Source organism: Erythrolamprus reginae, chromosome 8, assembly GCF_031021105.1.
Source record: "Erythrolamprus reginae isolate rEryReg1 chromosome 8, rEryReg1.hap1, whole genome shotgun sequence".
NCBI classification, from domain to species: domain Eukaryota; kingdom Metazoa; phylum Chordata; class Lepidosauria; order Squamata; family Dipsadidae; genus Erythrolamprus; species Erythrolamprus reginae.
This window is the reverse complement of record NC_091957.1, coordinates 28,797,476-28,817,164: the sequence shown is the minus strand read 5'-3', so window position 1 is coordinate 28,817,164 and position 19,689 is coordinate 28,797,476. Positions and strand designations below refer to the sequence as shown.

General features: G+C 39.2%; 1 protein-coding gene across 4 annotated transcripts in view; it reads left to right on the top strand.

Annotated features, from left to right (window-relative positions):
* Positions 1-19,689, top strand: part of GAB3 (GRB2 associated binding protein 3) — a 286,700-nt gene that overhangs the window by 117,213 nt on the left and 149,798 nt on the right. For all 4 annotated transcript variants that reach the window (XM_070759512.1, XM_070759515.1, XM_070759514.1 and 1 more), the window contains exon 2: positions 15,716-16,019. In XM_070759512.1, coding sequence (XP_070615613.1) covers positions 15,716-16,019 — 304 coding nt within the window. The remainder of the gene's footprint in view (positions 1-15,715; positions 16,020-19,689) is intronic.

The window sequence follows — 19,689 nt, the reverse complement described above, 5'->3', positions numbered from 1 at the left end:
TGGTTCTTCCGGTTCGCCTGAAGCCACGACGCATGCCATTGGCTATTAAAGGCAAAGTCGATGCAGAGTTAGATCGCCTGATCAGCCTGGGCATATTAGAGCCAGTAGACCAGGCAAAATGGGAAACCCCCTTGGTGGTAGCCATCAAACAGGACGGATCAGTGCGTTTGTGTGGGGACTACAAGTGTACGGTTAACAGAGCGTTGGCACACCATTCCTATCCTGTACCAATGGTAGCCCATCTTTTACATTCATTGGAAGGGAGAAATATTTTTGCGAAAATTGACCTGTCTCACGCATACCAACAGTTAGCAGTGGACCCTGAGACAACTGACTTACAAACCATCATTACCCACCGGGGGGCGTTCCATTGTACTTGATTACAATTCGGGATAAGTTCTGCTCCCTGAATTTTCCAGGGGCTTATGGAGCGTTTGCTGTATGGAATTCCGGGAACTTTGCCCTACTTCGATGATGTAATCATAGCCGCGTCATCCCGCCCGGAATTACTAGAGCGAGTCCGGGCTGTACTGAACAAATTCCAAGAGGTTGGGTTGAGGGTCAAAACTGGAAAGTGTACATTCGCATCTCATAGTGTTGAATTCTTGGGATTCCTCATTGACAGTAGAGGAATTCACCCTACCCCTACCAAAATACAGGCCATTACTGAGGCTCCTGAACCAAAGTCCAAGATAGAATTACAATCATTTTTGGGGTTGTTAAATTTTTACGCAATGTTCCTACCCCACAAAGCGTTGATTGTAGAGCCACTGCACAAGTTACTAACTAAAGGAGTTCCGTGGCGTTGGGGAAAAGCAGAGGCGAGCGCTTTTACGGCCATAAAAGAGGTGTTAGTATCTCATGAGGTCTTAGTGAAACATAGCCCAAAATTGCCACTGGTATTAATGTGTGATGCATCTCCCTATGGTGTGGGCGCTGTACTGGGACACCGTTTGCCTTCGAGGAAAGAGGCTCCTATAGCATTTTATTCGAGGACCCTAGGCAGACCAGAACGGAATTATGGGCAATTGGACAAGGAAGCTTTGGCATTGGTGGCAGGCGTCAAATGTTTCCATCATTATCTATATGGCCGCCATTTCCTTTTTTTAAAAAAATATTTTTTATTATTTTCAAAAAAGGACAAACAAAGACATACAACATTGAACATTTAAGGAGCTGCCATTGCTCCGCTTATCGTAGAAGTCTAACTAATACAGAATATAAAAAACTCTTATTACCAGATCTATGCAGAAATACCACTCTTGTGAATTACATTATTATTAAATTTAATTCTATGTTTTTAACATTAAACTTATTAATTAAATTTCTTTGTATCTTAAAAATAATATACTTGTATGTAAATATATATATATATATATATATATATAAATAAAGAGAAATAAACAAATTATTAATAATACAAAAAGAAGATAAAATAAGCACTTCTAAGTTAGTTATAATATAAACTATTTAATTCTATCTTATAATTCTTCAAATAGTCATTTATTCTTATATATTTAATTTTTAATACTATTTTTAACATTCCACCAATCATATACTTTATCCCATATTTTGTAAAATTCTGTTTCGGTTTGGTTGTTCAAACGTTTAGTCATCATGTCTAATTCTGCACATTCTATAATTTTTTTGAATACCTCAGTATCTTTCGGTATCGTCTTTTCTTTCCATTTCTGTGCGAATACTATTCGTGCCGCCACCAATATATGTATTATTAAATAGTAAATTTCTTTTTTATACTTTATATTTGAAATACCCAATAAGAAAAATTCAGGAGATTTTTTAATTTTCTCCTTTGTTATTTCATTTATCCAATTCTCTACTTTATTCCAAAATATTTTAGTCTCAGGACAGGTCCACCATGCATGATAATATGTACCAACTTCTTTTTTGCATTTCCAACAAATAGGCGATACAGATGGAAACATTTTAGAAATTCTATATGGTGGAAGGTGCCATCTATAAAACATCTTAATTTGGTTTTCTTTAAAAGAGATTGATTTTGTTATTTTCCAATTATACATCCATATCTTTTCCCAAGTATCTAAATTGATCTCTTTACCAAAATTTTTGCACCAACTGATCATATTATCTTTCAATATCCAACCTATCGTTCTATAATTTAGTAAATATTTATAAACATTTCCAATTGTCTTTGTTTGATTTTGGAATAATAATTTACTCAATACATTATTTTCTTTTTAAAAAATATAAGTCTTTACGTCTATTTGATATCTAGAACTAATCTGCATATACTGCCACCAATCTAAATCTATACCTAACTCGTATAACTCTTGTTTTGTTCTTAATTTTAATTGATTATCTAACAAGTCACTATATTTCCAAATCTTGCCTTTTCCTTTAAGATTCGGGTGTACAATGGCTTCAAAGGGTGAGACCCATTCTGGCATTACTAAAAAGTGATTTTTCTTTATTTCATTCCACACTTCTATCAATGCTTTTCTAATAACATTATTTTTAAAATATGAGTGAGTTTTTAATTTATCATACCATACAAATGCGTGCCAACCGACCATCAAGTCGTGACCTTCTAGATTAAGCAATTTTTGATTTTCTAATGTCAGCCATTCTTTTATCCATGTCAAGGCCGTGGCATGATAATATAGTTTCCAATTTGGGAGACCGAGGCCTCCTCTTTCTTTACGATCTTCTAATGAATTTTGTTTTATTCTTGATTTTTTACCTTGCCAAATAAATTTTCTTATTATCTTATTCAATTCGGCAAAGAATTTCATTCCTGGATTTATTGGGATCACTTGGAAAAGAAACAAAATTTTTGGAAGGATATTCATTTTAACTGTGGAGATTCTTCCTACAAATGATAATTGTAAATTACTCCATATTTCTAAATCTTTTTTGATCTGACTTAATAATTTTAGATAATTATCATTTTTTAAAGATACGGCTTTGGAAGTCATCCATATCCCTAAATATTTCACTTTTTTTGTAATCTTCATGTTTGATAGATCTCCTAAATATTTTCTCTGTATTTCAGTCATATTTTTTGTTAATATCTGTGTCTTTTCCTTATTTATTTTCAATCCTGCAACTTTCCCAACTGTCGTCAGCAAATGCTTGTGTTTTATAAGTTTCTTTTCTAATTTTCAATCCTTTTATTTCCTTATCTGCTCTTATTTTTATCAACAATGCTTCTAAGGTTAAAATAAATAACAATGGTGATATTGGGCAACCTTGTCTTACTCCTCTTTGTATAACTACTTTTTCTGTCTGTTCACTTTTATTATAATTTTAGCAGTTTGTTCGGAATATATAGCGTCTATTATATTAAAAAATTTTGTTCCTACTTCTATCTTATTTAATTGTATTTTCATAAAATTCCAATCCACATTATCAAATGCTTTTTTGGCATCCAGAAATATAAGTGCCATTTGCTTTTCCGGATGCTGCTCATAATATTCCAAAGTATTAACTATTATTCTTAAATTATTTTTAATTTGTCTTCCTGGTAAAAATCCATTTTGATCACTATGTATCATATTATTTATAATACTTTTAAGTCTATTGGCAAATATTGATATAAAGATTTTATAATCGACGTTCAACAATAAAATAGGTCTATAATTTTCAATTTTTTCTTTCTTGGTATCAGCCTTATGTATTAAAGTTATTAAAGTTTCTGACCAGGTTTTTGGTAATTTACCTATTGTCAATATTTGATTATATATATCAAGCATGTTTGAAAAAAGTATTTCTAGTTCTAATTTATAAAATTCAGCTGGTATTGCGTCTGGACCAGTTACTTTATTATTATTTTGATTCTTTATAGATTGTTTTAATTCTATATCTGTAATAGGTCTATTTAATCTTTGCTGTTGTGTTTTGGTTAAAACTGGAAGTTCTATTTTTTTCCAAATATTTAAAAATTGAATCCTCACTTATCTCTTCTTTCTTATATAATTGTCTATAAAATTCCAGTACTATTTCCTTTTTATCTTCCATTCTATGTTTTATTGTACCTTTTGAATCTGTCAAGTTTTTTATAATTTTATTTTCTCTCTCTTTTCTTAGTTTGTATGCCAACCATCTTCCAGGTTTATTCGCGTGTTCAAAATGTTCTTGTTTCGCTCTCTTTATCTTTTCTACAATTGGTTCTTGTTCTATTAATCTCAGTTTATGTCTTATTAATTGTCTCTGATTTTTTAATTTGTCGTCCTTGTCCTCTTTTTGCATTAAAATTTCTAATTTTCTTAATTCTTCTACTAATGTTCCATGATATTTTTTCTTCTCTTTATTTTTTTTTGCTATAAATGATATTGTTAGTCCGCGTATATATGCTTTAGTTGTATCCCATAAATTTTGAGGAGTAGTATCAGTGTTTTTATTTATTTTTTAAAAAATCTCTAGTTCCTTCTCTATCCATTTCTTATATTCTGGATCTTTTATTATAGTTCTATTCATTGACCAATTCTTTATTTTCCTTTTACCTTTCCAATGTATGGATAAAGGGTTATGATCGGCCCAAGTATTTGTCTCTATTTCTATTTCACTTATTTGTTCCATTATATGGATAAGAGCCCAAGCCATATCAATTCTAGACCATGTCTTATGCGGGTTGGAATAAAACGTATACTGTTTATCTTTTAAATGCTGTTCTCGCCATACATCTTTTAATAATAATTCTGAACTCATTTTCCAAAATGTCACCGGTAAAATTACCTTTTTCTTCTTTTCTTTTCTTTTCCCATTATAATCCATTTGGTCATCTGAAATTGCATTAAAGTCCCCTATTATTATCATATTTTCAATTGATAACTCATTAATTTTTTCATGTAAATCTTTATAAAATTGTTTTTGATTATCATTTGGTGCATAAATTGAGACAATTGTAAGTGGTTTTGTTTCTAAATCTAGTTGTACTATCAACGTCCTTCCATCCCCATCATTATATATTTCTTTAGATTCAATTAGTTCATCAATATACATTGCTACACCTCTTTTCTTTTGATTGGCCAAACTAGTATATAATTTTCCCAATTTTGAATTTTTAAGAAGACTTCTTTTTGATTTTTTAATATGGACTTCTTGTAGAATGTTTATCTGGGCTTTTTGTTTTGTAAGTTTAGTTAATACTTGATTCCTCTTCCTTGGGTTATTCAATCCATTTACGTTGACTGAAAATATTTTCAGATCATGTGTCATCTTTATTTATAGTACCTTTTAGCTTCTTTTGGTTCTCGGAGTCGGGTATCCAAAATTAAGTCCTGTGAAATCTGTAGTTGTTTCTGCTTCACCACCAATGCTTCTTCCCCTCCACCACCTGTGGCCCCCATCGTGTCGTCGCTACGCTTTGGTTGGATCTGAATTTGTGCAGTGCTGTCCAGTACACTGCGTGCTAAGAAAGATCTTGCTTGTTCCACACTTTCTATTTTCACTCTCGTTGATTGCCAAGTTAGAGTCAAGCCTTCTGGTATCAGCCATCTGAAAACAATTTTCTTTCTAATTAAGATGCTTGTAAGAAAATAATATTGTCTTCTACTCTCTCGGACTCTCCTCGGAACTTGTTTCAGAATCGTGATTTCTTTCCCATTACGTTGAAAGGACTTGTTTTTTGTCAATCTCAGTATCTCGTCTTTGACGATTCTTCTTGAAAACTTAATGTGGACTTCTCTGGGTAAATTATGGCGTCTTACATAGCCGGTCTGGACTCGGTAAACTTCGTCGATTTCTTTTATCAGTTCTGTTGGTTCTAACTGCAAAATAGCTCCCATGACTTCTGCCATTTTTGTAGGCAAATCTTCATCTCTTTCTTCTTCAATGTTTTGGTACCTCAAACCATGTAATGCGGATTGGAGTTCTAAGTTGGTTATTGCTATATCAAAGTCTCTGCGGGCTGCATAGTTACGGTCTTCATATTCTTCTACTCTCTGTCCCATATCTTGGATTTTTTCTTCTGTCACTTGTATTCTCTTTTCACTGTCTTGTAGATTTTGTTGCATGACTTTTATATTTCCGTCCATTTTGACAACATTCCCTTTTACTTCAGTTAATTCGGTTTTAAGTTCTGCAATTTCTTTTTTAATTTCATCCTTCATCTCCTTCATCTCTTGCCTCAGTTCTTGTAAGTATGTTTTCATTTCTTCTTTGTTTGTGTCGCTTTGAATTTTTGCCTGAGTTTGTAATGCCTTGATATCTGCTAGTGCTTCTTGGATAATCTGTAAGCTAGGGTCCATCGTAGGCTTGTCTTTTTCTTCCTCTTTGGCCAACATTGTAGTTATGGTCCTTTGTTGTAATGGTGATGAAGTTGGGGAAACCTTGGGTGTAGAAGTTGGGGCAGGAGTAGTTGGTTGTTTTCGCGTTGTTATTGTGGTCACTGAAGTCGCACTCTGTGCCCTGTAGGAACCTTTCATAATCCAAAATTACTATTATTTTATTTTGAAAATTATTATAATCTAAATCTTGTATATTCTTAATAAGAAAATGGAACAAAAAAAGAAAAAGAAAGAAATTGTGTCAATTCAATTCAATTCAATTAGTACTATAATTAATTGTTTGGTTTAATTAAAGAGGAAATGAGAAAAGAAAAAAAGAAAAAAAATAAAGAGAGGGAGAAAGGTAAGAAAATATTTCAGTGAGTTCCTAGACTCCTTAAAAAGGGGATCAGGTGGGGGAAAGGAAGAAACCAATATTCTAGCACATAACTATTTAATAATAAAAAAGAGAAAAGATATAAATGTGATTGAGGAGAAAGGGAAAAATAATAATAATAATAATTTAAAATAAAAAATAGAAAAGGGAGAGAAAGAAAAAAGAAAGGAAGGAAGGAAGGAAGTGAAAAGGAAGAAGGATAAAAATGGTTTCTTTAAAGAAAAGAAAGTAATAGAAAAACAACTGGGAAGAGTTTCTTGAGAAAAGAAAAAAGGAAAGGAAATATTTTATATATTTAACAGTACAGTGATAATAATCAATTAACTAAGAAAAGGGGGGGGGGGGAAGGAAAAATCAAAAAAATCTAAAGGAAAGATCCAAAATTGTTGGGCCATGTTCTTAGCTAATTATTCATATGATCTGACCTACCGGCCGGGGCGCACTATTCCCCACGCGGATGCGTTGAGCCGTTGTCCACTACCCGTGCCCTTAATGGACCCGGCCCCAATTTCCACAGTGTTAGCCGTAGAGTCGTATCCTATCAGAGTATCAGCCGCCACGATTGCCTCTGAATCAGCAAAAGACCCCGTTCTTTCTGTAGTGATGTCATGGATTTTACGCGGGTGGCCTTCATCCTGCATTGAGCCTACAATATTGCTGTACTGGGTCCGCAGAAAGGAACTGTCTGTATTAAGAGGATGCGTATTGTGGGGCTCGAGGGTGGTTATTCCCCCACTATTACAGTCTAAAGTGTTGGAGTTGGTACACATCGGCCACCCCGGAATAGTCCGGATGAAAGCATTGGCTAGGGGCTACATTTGGTGGCAGGGGTTAGACAGGGCAGTGGAGCAGAAGGTCGTGAATTGTCAACCTTGTCAACAAAACCACGCAGCTCCTCCAGCAGCCACCCCTTTGCAGTGGGAAAACCCCAACATGCCATGGTCCAGGTTGCATATTGACCTCGCGGGACCAGTTGATGGAAAAATTCTATTAATAGTGGTAGATGCTTATTCTAAGTGGTTGGAGGTTAAAATAATGTCATCTACAACTACAAGAGACATAATCAGGGGGTTATCAGCCCTGTTCTCAACCCATGAATACCCAGACGTTATCGTATCGGATAAAGGTCCACAATTCGTTTCTGGGGGTTTTGAGGCCTACCTAGCAGGGTTAGGTGCACGACACGCTAGAACCGCCCATTGGCACCCTGCCAGCAATGGTCTGGCTGAAAGAATGGTGCGAAGCACAAAAAATATGCTCTCTAAAATAAGCCACTCCACTCTGTAGGAGAGAATAGATGAGCTGTTATTGGCGCAGCATACCACCCCTTGCGCCACCACCTCTAAGGCCCCGTCAGAACTCTTAATGGGGTGAAAATTGAGGATCGTATTAGACAGGCTACATCCTTTGTACGCCGAGCCAGAACGAGAAATTAAGGCTGCTTGAAATTTTAGAAGCAGGGACCTGGTTTTTGCTCAGAACTTCATGGGTTCACCTCGATGGGTGGCAGGTATTGTTAGTGGTTCCCGAGGACCCTGGGCGTATACAGTAGTATTGCCTGATGGCAGGGAGTGGCATTGTCATGTGGATCAACTAAGGGCCAGGATGGCTGACATACCAGACCCCAGGGGGGAGGAAAAAGACCCTGTATGCCTGGGAGACCCTCCCTGCATTTAGCCAAGTGGCCGCGGAGATAATGAGTTACACATGGTCCCTCCCCGGTCGCCTACGGGCAGCATCTGCAAGGCCCCGTACTCACCTGAAGTAGTTTTTCCAAATGAACCGCCAGTAGAAGCCGATGTTTTATCCAACGAGGAGGAGGATAGAGGCTGGGCTCAAGAGTCTCCACCCTCACCAGTCGGTTACAGGAGGATGCCCCGTTGTTCAGGGCGCATCAGATGAAGGCCAGCGTATCTGGAAGATTTCGTATGTGCCCCCTAGGGGAAAGGGGTGTCATGTCCTTGGCAACAGCAGGGGGAGCCATTTGGCGGGATAGTTCTAGTGATCTCATTGGTTAATTGGGGAATATAAATATCCTGTCAATGATGCTAAGTTACCTCAGTTATGTAATTAAATAAAGTTGTGTTGTATCTGCTGTGGCTGTCCGGTGTCTTCACTACAAATAGCAGCGTGCTGGCTTGGCAGTTGTGGAAGATTATCTGATCGTTGTTTCTTCAGGACCGTGCCTTGCAGTTTCCAGATTTTGTTTGTTGATTTTTCACGAGTTTGAAACCAAAGCAGAGCAAAGTGTGTGGGTCTCACTTCATGGAAGAAGGAGGGCTGCGACGTTCCTTCACAGCTGCTAGCTAAGTACTTAAGGACTGATTAAGGGGATTATACAGACTACCAGGTTGTTTTGGGACAAGTGCTCTTTGCAATACAAAGAGGGTGCTTTGTTTCTTTTGAATTTTTGTGATAAAGAACATTGTTTTTGAACTTTCAAGTGTGTGTGTGTGTGTGTCTGAAATTTGTACCCTTGAATTTTCAGGAGACTCATACCATAGAGCCCGGTAGAACAATAATGATGACGATGATGATGATGATGATGGCAGGTTCACTTCTCCCTTAAAAATGTGATAGGATGTTGAAAATTTTAGTGATCCTTCGATATCTTATGCAAGAACAACAACATTTCACAAAATTTTACTGAAATAGGGAAAGAACGTTGATAGTGTTATGTGAAATCTTGGAAGGTTAGGCAGTACTCCCTTAGGTCTCAGGATAGCAATAGCAATAGCATTTAGACTTATATAGCACTTCATAGTGCTTTTACAGCCCTCTATAAGCAGTTTACAGACTCAGCCTCTTGCCGCCAACAATCTGGGTCCTCAATTTTACCCACCTGAGAAGGATGGAAGGCTGAGTCAATCTTGAGCCAGTGTTGAGATTTGAACTGCTGAACTACAGCTAGCAGTTAGCTGAAGTAACCTGCAATGCTGCATTTTAACCACTGCGCCATCCCGGCTCTTTGAAGAAACGTTAAGAAGCTTTATTGATCTTTTGAGAAGAGACATGGAGCTGAAAGGCACAGCTGATGGGACGGAGAAGCCTTCGGGGGGATCTGGAAGCATCCATTTAGGCAAACTTTGTGATACTTAAACCTTCCCAGGTTTAGAGATTTGGTGATGGGAACAAGAGAGCTGGATCTGCTGTGTGGCTCACATAAATTCTGTTTCTTCTGAGTTGGATTTCTGGGAAAGCATTGAGTAAAAATAAAGGTTTTTCTCTCCAATTGTGTCTCATCTCCATTTCATGGCCAAGGGAGCTAGACATTTTTCTGTGCTCATGTGGCTATATGTCAGAGGTGCACAGAATGCTGTTAACTTCCCACCAAAAGGGTACCTATTAATCTACTCTCATTTGCATGCTTCCATACTGCTAGATGGCAGGGGCAAGGAATGGGAGCTCCACTGTTGGACAGGGCTCAGGGCTCCAACCTTCGCTGTCAGCCTTCTGGGTGACAAGCTGACGTCTTTAACTTGGTCATTGTGCCCTTTGGGAAAGCAATAGCAGTAGCACTTAGACTTATATACCGCTTCACAGTGCTTTCCAGTCCTCTCTGAGTGGTTTGTAGACTCAGCCTATTACCCTCAACTATCTGGGTCCTCATTTCATCCACCTCAGAAGGATGGAAGGCTGAGTCAACTTTGAGCCTGGTGAGATTCGAACTGCCAAATTGTAGGCAGCCAACAGTTAGCAGAAGTAGCCTGCAATACTGCATTCTAACCACTGTGCCACCATGGCTGCTAAGCATTGAAGAAAGGTGGTAATAGCTTTTTCTTGCTCCTAATTCTTATGCCAAATGCTTATTTGGGCAGTATGAATTTTAGAAACATAGAAGACTGACGGCAGAAAAAGACCTCATGATCCATCTAGTCTGCCCTTATATTATTTTTTGTATTTTATCTTAGGATGGATATATGTTTACCCCAGGCATGTTTAAATTCAGTTTACCATCCACGTTTGCTGGAAGTTTGTTCCAAGTATCTACTACTCTTTCAGTAAAATAATATTTTCTCATGTTGCTTTTGATCTTTCCCCCAACTAACTTCAGATGGTGTCTCCTTGTTCTTGTGTTAATCTTGAATGACAAAGGTGGGATGATAAGCTACCCCCCAAACCTCAATTCAATGACTTTTGTCCTTTTGGGGTTTCCTGTGTAATTTTGAAAGCTTAGCAGAGCTTTCCTGCATTAGACCAGCCTTCCCCAAGTCGATGTCTGAAGATATACTGAGATTCCAAGTCTCAGAATGGTCTCTTCCTCTCCAAGGTGGTATGTAAGGACATGTTGAAGACCTTCTTAGTTGTGGAACCCTATTATAGGATGTCTCTTCTCAGATTTTCAGATTTTCCCTTAAGACTTAGTGGCTTACATAAACTTTGGGATTCTTTGAGGTATTCCCTGTGCATTCTGTTCAGTAAATGTTAGATTCTAGACCCACCATCCTCCCTTTTTCTCTCCCTCTCCTATTCTTTTATTGTAGTTGGCAAATTGTTTCTCTAGCGGGTGATGCAGTGTTTTCCAAGGTGTCTTGTTATTTCGGTGGGAAGAGGTTGAGAGAGATTGCTAAGTGCAAACTTTAAATACCAGAATAAACATGTAAATAAAGGCACCAATGTGTTGTTTGTTGGAAGTTCTGGGCTTCAGGACTTTCCAGTTAAACACCTTGAATAGTACATATACACAGACAGCCCTTTTCAAGTTGAGGCCATGCTTGAATTTTAATGGCATGTGGAAGGCTCCTCTCCACAAGGAGCTGTGGCCAGGGCAACCTACAATTGTAATATCATCATCATCATCATCATCATCATCATCATCATCTATTAGATTTGTATGCCGCCCCTCTCCGAAGACTCGGGGCAGCTCACAACATAGCAATAGTACAATACATTACAAATCTAATATTAAAATTCAGTTCTTTCAAATTTAAATTAGTTAAGTAGAGCTCCCACTGTTATTCGTAACGTTTTAAACAATCATTTCAGAGATATTACCTCTAGGCTCGATTACTGCAATGCGCTCGCTCTACTTGGGGCTACCCTTGAAAAACATTTGGAGACTTCAACTAGTTCAGCCTGCAGCCACGAGAGCCATGTTGGACTTACCCAGGTATTCCCACATTAGTCCAGCACTCCATGAGCTGCACTGCCTGCCAATTGATCTCAGAACACAATTCAAGGTGTTGATTATTACCTATTAAATCCTACATGGCATTGGACCAGATTATTTGCAGGTATATTTGTCTTCTGCCTCACATGTCCCAGCAACTGGTTAGGTCGCACAGAGTTGGCCTCCTCCAGGCCGACTGGCAGGTCCAGGGGGGAGAGCCTTCTCTGTTGCAGCCCCGGCCTTCTGGAACCAACTCACCCCCCAGAGATTCGTATCGCCCCCACTCTCCTTGTCTTTCGAAAGGCATTAAAGACACGCCTGTGCCAGTAGACCTGGGGAACCATGAGCGAGAATTTCGCTCCAGCCATTTGTATAAAGATTGATTGTTTTTTATAGTAGGTTTTATTTATTTCTAATGGTTGAATTGTATATATTGTTACTATGTCTATTTTTACCCTTCTAAGCCACCCTGAGTCCACGAGATTTAAATCTAAATCAATCAATCAACCAATAAATAAATAAATATCCCCTTACCTAAAGAAGAGAAACACAATGACCAAGGATAGGCCAAAAAGGAGTGGAAGCAGCAGTGACTCCTGACTTCCTGCTGCTTTCCACATTGAGAGTCCCTGTGGGAATCAGGCAAGTAGCATCAGAAACCTGCCTCCCTCCCCCTCCCTTCCCCTTTTTCCAGGTAAGTGGCTGCTGCTGGATAAGGGAAGAAGAGAAGAGGTTGCACGAGTGGTTGGGAAACACTCATGGAAGTTTGAAAGTGAAGGTCATGTGACTTCACCGAAGCAGCCACAGCTTCCCCAGTTTTCATTCCCTCAGGTTTCACGGGTCCTGGATTTGGGAAACATCCAGTAAGTTAATACATTTGATGTACTCTGGTTGAAAAAAAAATGTTGCTTTATGATGCACTGTTTTGTCCAGTTAAGGGTTACAATGGTGAGCATTTTAGTGGCACAGGTAGTTCTTGACTTATATCGGTTTGTTTAGTGGCTGTTAGAAGTTACAACAGCACTGGGGGAAAAATGATTTACAGCCATTTTTTTTTTTTGCACTTGCAACATTCTTCATGGTCACATGAATCTAGCCACTTGGCAACTGACTCAAATTGATGGTTACAATGTTCTGGGATCATGTCTGCCGCACGAATCCCAGCGACTGGTTAGGTCCCACAGAGTTGGCCTTCTCCGGGTCCCGTCAACAAAACAATGTCGTCTGGTGGGTCCCAGGGGAAGAGCCTTCTCTGTGGCAGCCCTGACCCTCTGGAATCAACTCCCCCAGGTGATTATGACTGCCCCCACCCTCCTTGCCTTATGTAAATTCCTTAAAACCCACCTCTGTTGTTAGGCATGCGGAAATTGATTCCCCTGGGCCGTTTTTCTTTTTATGTATGTCTTGTATGAGATGTATGATTGTTTTTTTATATTAAGGGGTTTAAATTGTTTTAATGTATTGGATTTGTACTGTTTCTTGTTGTGAGCTGCTCCGAGTCTTCGGAGAGGGGCGGCATACAAATCAAATAAATAAATATAATAAATAAATGTCATCCCCTTCTAACAAGCATAAGTCAATAGAAAAGCTAGATTCACTTAACAACTATGTTTCTAATTTAACAATTTCAGTGATTCACTTAACAAAAGTGGCTAGGCATGTCATAAAATGGGACAAAACGTACTTAACAATTGTCTTCCTTAGCAACAGAAGGGTTGGGCTCAATTGTGGTCCTTAAGAAGAGGACTACCTGAATATGGCTAGATTCTGGAAGAGGTCAGAGCTAGAGAATTTATTTATTTAGTAAAGTTTATATGCTGCCCAACTCCAGTGGACTCTGGGCGGCTTACAATAGTGGGAAACAATTAAAAAGCAGTGTAAAATCTAAAAATATCCTTTTTGGGGAGAATTGCCACAATTAAAATGAACATTTTACCTAAGATCTTGTTTTTGTTTCAGGTCATTCCAATAAATCCTGGGGGAAATTTTTTCAAAAACTTAACAACGATAGTTAAAAAAAAATTATGGCAAGGGAAAAAAGCAAGAATAAAGATAAATACTTTGGAAGATATTAAAGAAAGAGGAGGATTAGCTTTACCTAACTGGAAATTATATTATCAGGCAGCCGCCTTAACATGGATTAGAGATTGGATAGTATTAGAAGATAAAAGAACATTAAAACTAGAAGGACATGATCTTATGCTTGGTTGGCATGCCTTTATATGGTATGATAAGGATAAAATTCATACACATTTTAAACGACATACAATAAGAAAGTATTTGTTGGAAGTCTGGAAAGATATAAAAAAGAATCATTTTTTGACTATTCCCGAATGGATCTCCCCCCTAGAAGCAATAATATATCCAAATTCAATAAGGGAAATGAAAATAATAAGATATAAGGAATTACTAGATAATCAAATGAAATTAAAGTCAAGAAATAAATTACAAGAAGAAGGGATCACAATTGACTGGTGGCAATATGCTCAGATTCAATCTAGATTTCAGAGAGATAGTATAACATACATTTTTAATAAGAATAAACATTTCTTAGGTAACTTATTAATTACTAACCAGACTAAATTATTAGGGAAAGTGTATAAATACTTGATTGCTCACAAAAATATAGATTTGACCTTAAAGGACAATATGATAAGTTGGTGTAAAAATATTGGTAAAGAAATTGATATAGATACATGGAAAAATGTCTGGATTTTAAATTGGAAAATGACAAAATCAGTTTCTCTAAAAGAAAATCAAATTAAAATGTTCTATAGGTGGCACCTCCCACCAAATAGGATAGCAAAAATGTTCCCAAAGACTTCCCCATTATGTTGGAAGTGTAAGAAGGAAATAGGGTCCTATTACTATCAATGGTGGACGTGTAGTAAAGTTAAGCTTTATTGGAAAATGATAGAAAGAATAATAAAAGAAATAGTAAAACAGGAAATAACCCCGGAATTCTATTTACTGGGTATAACCAATCAGAAATATAAAAAAGAAACTTTACATTTAGTTACTCATATTTTGACCGCGGCCAGGATAATATATGCGCAAAATTGGAAAGGGGAAAATATCCCCAAAGAGGAGGAAGTTATTAAAAAAATATTAGATTGCGCTGAAATGGATATGATGACAAGACGGTTAAAAGATCAAGAAGAAACAGAATTTTATGAGATATGGAACAAAGTGTATATATGGATAAACAAGAAGAAATATTAAAAGTAAAAATAAACAAATAAATAAATAAATAAGAGAGTTGTATTAGTAGAGATATGATTTCAGTATTATGTTAGAATTAATAGGGATAAGATTTAAGAGTTATGCTAGAATTAGTTTATGTATGAAGATTTATCATAGAAATTTAAACAAATTTCTTCTTTTCATTTAAAGTAATAAGTTGACTTTAAGTATTTTTTTGAATGTATTCTTTTTTCTGTACTGAAATTTTACTTCTAGAATAAGCGGGGAAGATACAACCCCATCTCTATGTTATATGTATGTTTGTCAGTTTTGTCTATTTTAAGAAATTAATAAAATGTATTGAAAAAAAAAGCAGTGTAAAAGAAGAATTACAATATCAACAGCAGTAAAAGTATAAAAGTATAATAATAGCCCATAAAACCCATACATACTCTCAATCATTCATGGTCCCAGGTCTGCTGGGAAAGCCAGGTCTTAATGGCTTTTCACAAGGCCGGTAGGGTGGAGATAATACAGATCTCCGGAGGCAGTTGGTTCCAAAGCGTCTGAGCTGCCACAGAGAAGACCCTTCCCCACGGTCCCGCCAACTGACATTTTTTGGCGAACGGGACCCAGAGTAGGCCAACTCTGGGTCCTTATAGAATGCAGAGAAGTGAGAGGTAGCGGTCCCGTAAATAGCCTATGGTCAGGGCTAAGGGAATATCTTTCCCTTTTTTCCCCTCAATCATTTTTCTTCTTTTTTTCCTTATTCCTCAGGCTTGGCGGAAACGCTGGTTTGTTTTACGTCAAGGACGAATGAGTGGCAATCCTGATGTGCTGGAGTATTATCGGAACAGTCATTCCAAGAAGCCTATCCGGGTGATAGATTTAAACGAGTGTGAAGTGGTGAAGCATGCTGGGTCCAACCTGATCAAGAAGGAGTTCCAGAATAATTTTGTTTTTGTTGTGAAAACAACCTACCGCACCTTCTATCTGGTAGCCAAATCAGAAGAGGAAATGCATGTGTGGATACACCACATAACTCAGATCTGTAATTTCGGAAACTTGGAAGATGGAACAGGTAGGTACAATGAGAAAATGCAAATCTCATGAAATCTCATGGTTCATGAATAATGTAAGCCTCTGAGATCCCACTAGCATGGAGGTGGTGGATAAACTGCACACATGGATGCATGGATGAATGAATGCTTGGAGAATCAATCAGCACAGTGAAATACAATCAGCACAGTGAAATATTTACATGCTAACAAATAATCACAGAACAATTGTCTGAAATCTCTCTCTCTCCCTCTGTTCTAAGCAACCTCATCCATCAAGTGGGCCAATTGGTGGAATTAGTTAATCTGCTTCTTTCTGAAATTGACATTTTGACACATTTATTAGAAGGTGGAAATACTGCAGTAAAAATCTTTTTTCATTGTATGGTGAAATAGAGAAATACGATGTTGATTGGGGTAGCTTCCATAACAGAGGGCTGCAATTTGATGTCCAGTCTACTTGTTCACTGGGAGCTACTGAGGGATTTTACCAGGGGTGAAATGGTCCCGGTTCAGACCAGCGGCCCGTGGTTCAGAGAACCATTAGCGATGGTTGGCTGCCACGCCCCCAAACCGGTTTCCTGGTTGCTGCTCCCTCGCCCTGCAAAAGGATGTCTGTGGGCTGCTGCACATGTACCCCACCAGTGCTGGGGCTCCCTCCTGACATCAGACTGACCTGGCCCTATCCCAGCCACCTAGATGTCATGAGAGAGCACCAGCATTGTGGTGCACGCACCTGTGTAGCAGCCCAGAGACATCTGTTTTCCAGAGCAAGGTAAGGCCGATGCTGGCGGTTGGGAGGTGGAGGAAGAACTATCCACTAGCCTTCCTCCACACCTCTGCCTCCGCAGCAGAAGATAAAGCCAAAACTCGCTGTGGGGGGTGAAGGAAGACCCGCTACGCTCTTCCCTGGCGTGGTGAAGTTCTGGGATGGTGGAGAGCTTGTTTGGATTCTTCCAAGGAAGTTCTGCTGCCGTTGCTGGCTCTCCCAAGCAAGCTCTCTACCACCCCGGAACTGTGCCTCCCTAGAAAATGCACCAAAGGCATTGTGAGTGGCACTGCCCCGGCATCGCTCAACCATGCTTCTTCCAGTCCATCCACCCCATGGTGTGAATGAGCCAATTGGCTGCACCTCCCCACCCACCCTTCCTCATTGAGCATTCGACTGGTGGCTCTGCCCTGTCCAGCTCCACCCACCACCATTTCCCAGGTGATGCGCCACTGGGAAAAAGAGGGAGATAGAGACAGGAAAGGATGGAAGGAAGAAAGGAAAGGAAAAAAGGAAAGGAGGGAAGGAAGGAAGGAAGGAAGGAAGGAAGGAAGGAAAACCTATGACCACAATTGAGGCCTACATTTTGGTTGCTAAGCAAGACCATTGTTAAGTGAGTTTCACCACATTTTATAAGTTGGCGATGCCCACCTGACCACCAAGCACACCCACCTAAAGCTATGCCCACCTGACCTCTGAGCCATGCCCACAGAACAGTTAGGGAAAATGTTTAGATTTCACCCCTGGATTTTACCCCCTTTCTTCCTTTCTCCCAGTTGGCTACCACAGGAAGGAAAATAATAGTGTGATATTATTGTGCACTTTCCGAATTCTGCATGCAGTATCAACAGACAAGGCAACTAGTTGTTGCCAGGTCACTAAAAGTGTGAGATGTTCTCAGAAGAAAATCTCAGAGAAAAAAACACATCCACCGAGAGTGCACATTTTTCCAAAAAAGCAAAAGAAATTTCCTTGCACTTTTGTAATAGTTAGGCACTGACATTCAATTATAAGTACAGGTAGTCCTCGACTTACGACCACAATTGAGCCCAAAATGTATGTTACTAAGTGAAACATTTGTGGAGTGACTTATCCCATTTTATGACTCCTTGTCGCTGTGGAGTGAATAATTGATGTTGTTAAATGAACAAGACAGTTGTGAAGTGAATCTTGCTGCTTCGTTGACTACAACCGCCATAACTATGATACAGTTTCCGAGCATGAGCACGAGGGATGCTGCAATGGTCATAAGTATGAAAGTGGTCATAAATCACTTTTTTGGTCATTAAATGAATGATTGTAAATTGAGAACTATCTGTAGTGCCTTGTTGCATTTGGTCGGTTGGTAGATCTCACTTCATGGCAGTCCTATTTAACAACCTCTTGAAGCTATGATGACGTTAAAAAGTAACTTTATGGCCAGTCCTTCTATTGCAGCATCCAGTGTTCATACATCACAAAGCCCAAAGTCTACTGAGCAGTAGTGCTAACTACCCTATTGTATGTCAGTGAGACCTGGACTGTATGCTAGGCAATTGAACCACTTCCACATGACCTGCCTCCGTAGAATTCTGAGGATCCGGTGGCCGGATAAGGTGCTGGGTACAGAAGTCCTCTCCAGAGCAGGCCTGCCATCAATTCCTACCTTGCTGATGAAAGCCCAAACACGCTGGGGAGGCCATGTTGCTAGGAGGCTAGACCATCGCATCTCTAAACAGCTCCTCTATGGTGAGCTGTCTCAAGGAAAGCGATCACACGGAGGAGAAAGGAAGCAATACAAAGGCACATTGAAAGCCTCCTTCAAGTCCCTGTATATTGATACCCCCTCCTGGGAAACCCTGCCCCAAGATCGACCAATATGGCCCACGCTGATCAACCAAGGGTCCCAGATATCTGAGGACAGAACAACCACAGCAGAACTACAAAGCCTGAGCTGCAAATGCTGTGACAATGGTGCCCACATGTCTGCCCAACATGTAACAGAATAATAATAATAATAATAATAATAATAATTATTATGTTTATTATTTATTAGATTTGTATGCTGCCCCTCTCCGAAGACTTGGGGCGGCTCACAGCAACAGTAAACAATGTATAACAAATCCAATAATTAAACCTATGACTAAATTAACCATACATAAATCTTACTAGCCTAGGGATACATCAGTTACCCCATGCCTGGTGACATAGATGAGCTTTCAAATCTTGCGGAAGGCGAGGAGGGTGGGGACAGTTCGAATCTCCAGGAGGAGTTGATTCCAGAGGGCCGGGACTGCCACAGAGAAGGCTCTTCCCCTGGGTCCCACCAGACGACATTGTTTAGTCGATGGGACCTGGAGAAGGCCGACTCTGTGAGACCTAATTGGCTGCTGGGATTCGTGCAGCAGCAGGCGGTCCAGTAGATAGATATTCTGGTTCGATGCCATGTACGGCTTTATAGGTCATTACCAACCCTTTGAATTGTGACTGGAAACTAATCAGCAGCCAATGCAGGCCACGGAGTGTTGACAAGACATGGGCGTATCTGAGAAAGCCCATGATTGCTCTCGCGGCTGTGTACTGCGCGATGTGAAGTTTATGAACACTATTCAGAGGTAGCCCTATGTAGAGAGCATTTCAGCAGGCGAACCTCGAGGTGATGAGGGCATGAGTGATTGTGAGCAAAGACTCCCTGTGCAAACACCCTCCTTGCCACAGCCGAAAGATGGTGTTCTAAAGTTAGCTGTAGATCGAGGAGGATGCCCAAGTTGTGGACCCTCTCCGAGGGGGTCAGTAATTCCTCCCCAGAGTAAATGGACGGAGAGATGGAATTGTCTTTGGGAGGCCGAACCCACAGCCACTCCGTCTTGTCAGGGTTGAGTTTGAGCCTGTTGACACCCATCCAGACCCTAACAGCCTCCAGGCACCGGCACATCACTTCCACT